Here is an 8,365-nt window from a genome sequence, read left to right as displayed (position 1 = left end):
GTGTATCTGAGAATGCTTCTCCCTGAAATGGACCAGAGCACTGTTCTGATCCTGTACTAGTTTAAAGTTTGGGTTAGCCTCCAAAAAGATATGTTTATGTATCTGCTAGGAAATGCCTGACAATTGTTGGTTCTTTACTGGGTCGTCAGTTGTGATCTCAGGAAATTCTCTGTTAAGTACTAAGATATATTTTCATTAAAAATTCAGCTTGACTGGGTGCTGTGATCCCAGCACACCAGAGGCTGGAGCAGGAGAGATGGCCAGAAGATGAGGCCAGTCTGAGATACAATCGTTGACTTTTTTTTTTTTTTTTTGCCAGTCTTGGACTTGAACTCAGAGCCTAGGCACTGTTCCTAAACTTATTATTATCATTATTATTTCATTTTTATTTTTTGGTCGGTTGTGGGGCTTGAACTCTGGGCTTGGGCGCTATCCCTCAGCTCTTCAGTTCAAGGCAAGTGCTCTACCACTTGAGCTGCAGTGCCACTTCGGGTTTTCTAGTGGTTTATTGGAGATAAGAGTCTCACAGACTTTCCTACTGGGCTGGCTTTGAACTTCGATCCTCAGACCTCAGCCTCCTGAGTAGCTAGGATTATAGACATGAGCCACCGGCGCCCCGTTTGTTGTTCCTAAACTTTTTTTGCTTAGGCTAGTGCTCTACCACTTTCAGCCACAGTGCTGCTTCCCCTTTTCCTGGTGGTTAATTGCAGAAGAGTCTCTGGGACTTTCCTGTTCAGGCTATCTTTGAAAGGCAATCCTTAGGATTACAGGCAATAACCATCGATGCCAGGTTTCATAGATTCTTTACAAAAAAAGTTATTTTGATCTGAGCCTTTGAAAAGTGTTGGAATAGAACAACATACATCAGAAACTGCTGGAACTCACAGAGGGCTAAAAGATAACAGAAATAAGTGTAAAAAGCTGGGTGTGGTGACTCATGCCTGTAATCCTAGCAACTGAGGAGGCTGAGACCTGAGGATCACAGTCCAACCCAGGCAGGAAAGTCTGTGAGACTCTTACCTCCCATAAACCACTATAAGAACCAGAAGTGGCACTGTGGCTCAGGCTTGCCTTGAGCTGAGGAGCGAAGAGACAGCACGCAGGTCCAGAGTTCAAGCCCCACAGCTGACAAAAAAAAAATGTAAAAGGCCATTCAACCCAAGACTTCTGTTTAGCAATGTGAATCAGAGCAAATCCACAAGAACAGACACTTACATCCAGAATTCACAAAAAGTGAGCTCTAATCTACTGTGAATGAGAATCTAAATTGATTTTCTGCAGGTAAGTTTGGCAATCTTATGTCCTTGGACTCTGGTAATTCCTACTGTCAGTGAATTCCTACTGTCAGGGCGCTGGTGGCGCACACGCCTGTGATCCTAACTACTCAGGAGGCTGGGCTCTGAGGACGCAGTTGGAAAGTCCGCGTGAGACTCCAACAAACTACGCAGAGAAAGTGGCGCCGTGGCTCAAGCACAAAGAGGCTCAAGCCCCAGGACCCGCAAACCACCAGCACCACCACTAAGAAGGAAAAAGAGTCCGGTTACGAGGGAGAAGTGCACACCAGGCCAATCAGTTCGGCCAACGCCAACCAAACCAAAACACCGTAGTAGCTTAGCGGTCGCTCAGTGCGGTGCGGGGGCTGGCGGGACGGAGGGGGAGGGGGGAAGGCCGCAGGGAGGAGGGAGGGCGAGGGGGGAGTGGCCAGGGTTTTGCTTGTTTGCCAGGCGAAGTCCGGCCCCGCCGCCGAGCTGGCTCCGCCGGCCCGGCGGCGCTCACGTCGGGGTGGGCACGTGGCCACCCGGGGTGAGGGGGACAGGCCGAGAACACCGGTGCCAGTGTCCCAGCACGCACAGCTCAATTCGCTCGCCCTTCCCGCGTGGACTCGGAGGGTTCGGCCGACGCACTAGAGCTCCGGCGGTTCGGAAGCGGCCAGAGGCAGTAGTCGCCACCCCCCCCCCAGACCTTGCCACCGGAACGTGACTTCGCACAGCCACGCCCAGGACGTCCCCGAGGCCCAGCCCCTAGGAGCGTGGGGCTGGCCCCCGACTCCGGCCAGCTCTCCTCCCCACAGTGAGACCTCGGGGCTCCGAGCCCGGCCTCACCACCGCCGAGTGAGCCCCAGCGCTCCGCGGCTCCGCCCCGGCCTGGCGGCGCGCCGAGTGAGAGGGCGGAGCCAGCAGGTTCGCGCCAAAATCGCGTAGCTGGTCCCACCCCCGCGGGCTACGTCGCGCCCTCCCTTTTTTTCAAACCCAGGGCTGGGCGGGGATTGGTGGGCTGGGCCCTCACGTGGTTAACGGTCGCGGGAAGCCGCAGAGCCCGAACTTGCGGCTGGACTTTCCGAGACCCCAGCCTCGGCGCCCGAGCCACCCAGCGTCTTCTGGACAGTCCGCCCCGTGCCCGCCGCCGCGCCCCCAGCTCCCAGCGCCCGGGAGAGGTCGCCGCCGCCGCGCAGGCCCGCCGCCGCCGCCCGACGCGCCCAGTTGCACGTGGCGGACCCGCCCCCCTGGGCCGGCCGCGACCTGGACTCGGCCGGCCTCGGCTCTCGGGCCCTCGGCCCCAACCCCAGGCCAGCGATGAGCTTCCTGAGCCGACAGCCGCCGCCCCGCCGCTTCGGAGCCGCCTGCACTCTGCGGCAGAAGCTCATCTTCTCTCCTTGCAGCGACTGTGAGGAAGAGGAGGAGGAGGAAGAGGAGGAGGGCAGCGGCCACAGCACCGGGGAGGACTCGGCCTTTCAGGAGCCCGACTCGCCGCTGCCGCCCGCGCGCAGCCCCGCGGAGCCGGGGCCGGAGCACCGCCGCTCTCCCGGCCCGGCCCCCGGGAGTCCCGGGGAGCTGGAGGAGGACATCCTGCTGCAGGGCGCCAGCCCGGACGCGGACGCTGCGGGCGGCGGGGCGGAGGGCGACTCGTGGGAAGAGGAAGGCTTCGGCTCCTCCTCGCCGGTCAAGTCTCCGACTGCCAGCTACTTCCTGGGCAGCTCGTTCTCTCCGGTGCGCTGCGGGGCCCCGGGGGAAGCGTCCCCGCGGGTGTGCGGGGCGCGGCGGGCCATCGTGGTGCCCTGCTCGCCGCTGCCCGACCAGCCGGGCACCCCGCCGCACAAGACCTTCCGCAAGCTGCGGCTCTTCGACACCCCGCACACACCGAAGGTGAGCTGGCGGGACGCGGGGTGGCCGGGCCTTTTTTTTTTTCCTTGAAAGGCCGAGTCTCCGCCGCCACCGCTGCCGCCGGGGTTCGGTTACATAACCGCCCGGCCGCACCCCACTCGCTCTCAAGCGCTGCCACTGAAAGTTGGCAGCCCCTCTTTCTAGCCCGGCCCAGAAGCTGCTGGCCGTTAAGATTATGTAATTGAACAATGGGCCTCTTCGGGAGCGTCTTCATCTTACCCTGGGGGCAGGGCAGGTGGGTGGGGAGCTGCCGCCCCGGCTACTTTTTAGCCCGGGTGTGCAAAGATGCGGGAGGGTGCGGGCCCCACTACCCGACACTCCCGAGCCATATGGTGCCTTTTGAAACTCCGCTGTCGGGCTTGTAATTTGGGCGGTGCAGGCAGAAGGAGGTCGGTTAAAAACAAAATTACCTGCGCCTATGGTTTTGTAGCCTGTGGCGATGGGGGGGGGGACAGGTTGGGGGGGGTCTGCGCCTCCACTTGGGAGTGGAAAGCTAGCCTTCCTTGCATTTCCGGGCGTGGAGACACACTCCCTGAGTAACTCAGGGTGGCTTTTTAAGTCCTTTTTTTATGGCCGGGGGAGGGTGAAGGTTTTGGCTTTTAAGTCTCTTTTGGGGGCCAGAACGTTTCGTTCTGACCTGCGGCTGGTCGTGTCCGTCCGTTTGGGCGGCTGATGTGTGGCCAGGAAGTCACCTGTGTGTTACATGACTTGCAGCAGTGGCTGTGTGGAGCACCTGTTTTGTGGGATGGCCACTGAGTGTGCAGGTGACCACCCTTGGGACTGAAGAGACCACACGACACTATAGGAAGGGGACATTTCCAAGTGAGGATCCTCATATCACACCTGAAGGCTCCCGTAACTGTAAAGTGAGTCTGCACGGACAGCCTCTTGTCGGTGTACCGTTAATCACCACTGAGGAGTTCGTGCGCTGGGAACTTTAGTGTTTGTGAGACTTGCCCAAGGCAAGATCCCTCTGCAAGGGAGGGGCGGAGTCCTGCCTGTGGTTTTCAAAGCCCGGCTTGGATGGGGGAGGGGAGATTGTAAGGCACACTGCTTTCTCTTTTTAGATGGTTGAAAGATTTTGTTAACTTTTTGAAAAATGAGATGAACTTCGTTTTAGTCAGCATAAATGTTCCTTTTAGGATTACAGACCTTACTTTGCTGGCTTTTTCAGATAGGTAGGATTCCCCCTTAACAGCCCTAATTTAGCCACTGTCTGTTTGACTTGCAGTATAGCAAATCTGTGTCCTATGTTTTTTTTTTTGTTGTTTTGTTTTGTTTTGCTGTTCATGGGGCCTGAACTCTGGGCCTGGGTGCTGTCCCTCAGCTCTTCAGCTCAAGGCTAGTGCTCTACCACTTGAGCCACGGTGCCACTTTCAGCCTTTTCTGCTTATGTGGTGCTGAGGAATTGAACCCAGGGCCTCATGCATGCAAGGCAAGCACTCTACCACTGAGCCACCTTCCCAGCCCATGTTTTTTTTTTTTTGTGGGGTGCTAGAAATAGAATTGCACGTGCTCTATTACTGAGCTACTTTCACAACCCCTTACACATTAAGCCACTTAAAATTTAAGGCCTGTTTAGAAAACTGGATTTGGGTCCAATTTTTTGTTTTGTTTTCTTCTCTTCCCTAGAGTTTGCTGTCTAAAGCCCGAGGAATAGATTCCAGCGCCATTAAACTCCGGGGTTGTTCTCTATTCACGGACACAGAACGATCAGGAAAAAGAGAATTTGACCCACGACCAACTCCTCAAGTGAATATTAATCCTTTTACCCCAGATTCTTTATTGCTTCATTCTTCAGGAGAGTGTCGTCGAAGAAAGAGAACATATTGGAATGAGTAAGTAAATTTAATAATTTGCTTTGCCTGCACACCTGATTGGTTTCATATACTTGCCACATTTTTTTTCTTTTCTTTTTTTGTCGGTCATGGGGCTTGAACTCTGGGCCTTGGCGCTCTCCCTGATCTCTAGAGCTCAAGACAAGCACTCTGCCACTTGAGCCACAGCTCCACTTCTGGTTTTCTGGTGGTTAGTTGGAGATAAATGAGAGTCTCATGTACTTTACTGCTGGTCTTGGCTTTGAAGTGTGATCCTCAGATCTCACCCTTCTGAGTTGCTAGGATTACAGGCGAGAGCCACTGGTGCCTGGCTATTGCTTTCTTTCTTATACTATTCCTTGCCTACAACCGATTACTTCCCACTATCTCCTGAGATTAAATGCTACCAAGAGAAAAACAGAGAGCACAAACATACATGACACTCAAAAAATGAAATTTGGCCTGGTGCCGGTGGCTCACTCCTATAATTCTAACAACTCAGGAGGCTGAGATCTAAGATCACAGTTCAAAGCCAGCCTGGGCAGGAAAGTCTATGAGACTCTCATCTCCAATTAACTATCAAAAAATGGACATGTTGCTGTGGCTTACATGGTAGAGAACTTGCCTTGAGCTGAAGAGCTCAGGAACAGCACCAAGGCCCAGGGTTCAAACCCCATGACCACCACCACCAACAACAACAACAAAAGAGAAAGCAAGCAATAAAAAACCTGGATACCTTTTGGAAGTCTACTGTCAAAAATGAGGCAGGCGAAAAGTTGGTTGAGAATGTGTTTCGTTATGTGTGCTAGTGGTTTAGGGAGCCTGTCTCATCAGGGACTTTTCCATCAGCTGGATTGAATTCATGATTACAAAATTAAGTGTTTTTTCCCTCTTTTTATCCATTAAAACTCATTGTACTGTATACTAGTGTGGGTGTGGGTGAGGGGGTCAGTCGGTTGGTCATGGGAATTGAACTCTGGGCCTAGGCGCTGTCCCTCAGCTCTTCAGCTCAAGGCTAGCACTCTGCCACTTAAGCCACAGCGCCACTTCCAGTTTTCTGGTGGTTAATTGGAGATAAGAGTCTCAAGGACTTTCCTGCCCCGGCTTGGCTTTGAACCATGATCTTCAGATTTCAGCCTCCTGAGTAGCTAGGATTACAGGCCAGAGCCACTGATACCCGGCATCCGGCACCCAGCTATATACTGTGTACTTAATAGGTAAAGCTTTGGCCTGGTGCTTATCTCCAATAAACCACCAGAATACCAGAAGTGGCATTGTGCTCAAGTGGTAGAGCTCTAGCCTTGAGCTGAAGAGCTCAAGGACAGTGCCCAGGCTCAGAGTTCAAGCCCCATGACACTCTCTCTCTCTCTCTTTCCCTCTCTCTCTCTCTCTCTCTCTCTCACACACACACACAAAGATAAAGCTTTGGTTCTCAAGTCAAGTCTATTAGATATATTTATGAAAATTATGTGGTTTTTTTTTTTTCAGTTCTTGTGAAGATATGGAAGTCAGTGATTGTGAGTTTGAAGATGAAACAAGACCTGCTAAAGTAAATTACTTTTTTGTTTTGTGTACTGGTGATTTTTGTTTTGTGTTTTTGAAACGGTCTTATTGTGTATCCCATTCTGGTGGCAAACATAGTAAGCCTTTGGAATGCTGGGGTTATAGGTATGGGCCACCATACTGGTTTATAAGTTGCTTTCAGCTATTTCAGAAATCTAATGTACTGCACTAATAAGTAATGATGTAAATATGCTGAGTAAGCAGTAAAATGTAAGGTAGAATGATTTAAAAGTTTTACATACTATCCTGTCACCATAGCAAAAAAATCAATTTTACAAAGGTGGAATATTGTTTTGTTTTTGTTTCACTAGTGATAATGGGGGGTTAAACTTAGCCACCTGGGAGTTGTCCCTTAGCTTTTTCACTCAAGGCTGGTATTCTACCACTTGAGCCACAGCTTTACTTCCAAGGAATATTCTTTTTATTGCAGAGAATTACAATTACTGAAAGCAATATGAAGTCACGATACACAACCGAATTTCATGAGTTGGAGAAAATTGGGTCTGGAGAATTTGGATCTGTATTTAAGTGTGTGAAGAGGCTGGATGGATGCGTTTATGCCATTAAACGATCAAAAAAGCCATTGGCGGGCTCTGTTGATGAGTATGTATTAAGTTTTTTTTTTTTTTTTTTGTCATGGGGCATGTACTCTGGGCCTGGGCGCTGTCCTCATCTCTTCAGCTCAAAGAAGCCCTCTACCACTTGAACCAGAGTGCCACTTTCAGTTTTCTGGTAGTTTATTGGAGGTAAGAGTTTCATGGCCTTTCCTGCCAGGTCTGGCTTTGAAGGGCGACCCTCACGTCTCAGCCTCCTGCATTGCTAGGATTACAGACATGAGCTACCATGAGCTACAGCCTGGCTGTCGTTTGGTTTTTGCCTCTTATGTTATTGCATATAAGTTTTAATTTATCAAATATTGAACTCCTGGGGCTGGGAAGGTGGCTCTGGTACAGGGCTTGCCTTGCATGCATGAGGCCCTGGGTTCAGTTTCTCAGCACCTCATAAGCAGAAAAAGCCACAAGTAGTGCTGTGGCTCAAGTGGTAGAGTGCTCGCCTTGAGCTGAAGAGCTGAGGGACAGTGCCCAGGCCCAGTTCAGGCCCCACGACAAACATACACACACAAAATTACCTAAACTCTTACACTTTTTGAGAAGATACAGATTTAACCATATCCTTTTACTTTTGTATCATTTGTTTTTACTGGTTTTATTAGGGAATACGTAATGTTTGTTTTAGAATGTAATTTCATAGACATGGTAGCACTCATAATTTCATTCAGGCAGGAGGACTGAGTTTGAGCCTGCTTCTTCTACCCCAGATTTTTTTTTCTGATTTTTATTCCAAAGGCTTCTATTAAAGAAGATTGTCAAAGCCATGTGCCTGTGGCTTAGACCTGTAATCCTAGCTACTCAGGAGGCTGAGATCTTACAATCACAGAAGCTAGCCTGAGCAGGAAAGTTTGTGAGACTGATCTTCAATCTGATCTTCAATTAACCACCAAAAAAGCCAGAAGTGGAGCTGTGGCTCAAGTGGAAGGGCACCATCCTTAAACAAAAAAAAAACAGCACTCAGGTCCTGAGTTCAAAACCCAGGATTGGCACAAAAACAAAAAAAGAAAAAGGACTGTCAGAAAATTTGGTAGCCCTACAACTGAGAAAAGATCTGACTTCATTATAATATAAATTCATGGATGTTAACTTAAAAAAAAACAGGCTTTAAAAATTAACCATTTAGGGCTGGGAAGGTAGCTCAGTGGTAGAGCGCTTGCCTTGCATTCATGAGGCCTTAGGTTCGATTCCTTAGCACCACATAAGCAAAAAAGAA

General features: G+C 50.7%; 1 protein-coding gene across 1 annotated transcript in view; it reads left to right on the top strand.

The window, feature by feature from the left end:
- The first annotated feature begins 2,558 nt into the window (after positions 1-2,558).
- The window catches only part of Wee1 (WEE1 G2 checkpoint kinase), a 16,157-nt gene continuing 10,350 nt past the window's right edge, over positions 2,559-8,365 (top strand). The window contains 4 exon segments of the mRNA XM_013028665.1: positions 2,559-3,143; positions 4,794-4,999; positions 6,467-6,527; positions 6,972-7,206. Coding sequence (XP_012884119.1) covers positions 2,574-3,143; positions 4,794-4,999; positions 6,467-6,527; positions 6,972-7,206 — 1,072 coding nt within the window. The 5' untranslated portion in view covers positions 2,559-2,573.

This window comes from Dipodomys ordii, unplaced genomic scaffold (assembly GCF_000151885.1).
Source record: "Dipodomys ordii isolate 6190 unplaced genomic scaffold, Dord_2.0 Scaffold113, whole genome shotgun sequence".
NCBI lineage: Eukaryota > Metazoa > Chordata > Mammalia > Rodentia > Heteromyidae > Dipodomys > Dipodomys ordii.
Note: the sequence above shows the minus strand (reverse complement) of the source record. Positions and strands in the feature narration are given on the sequence as shown.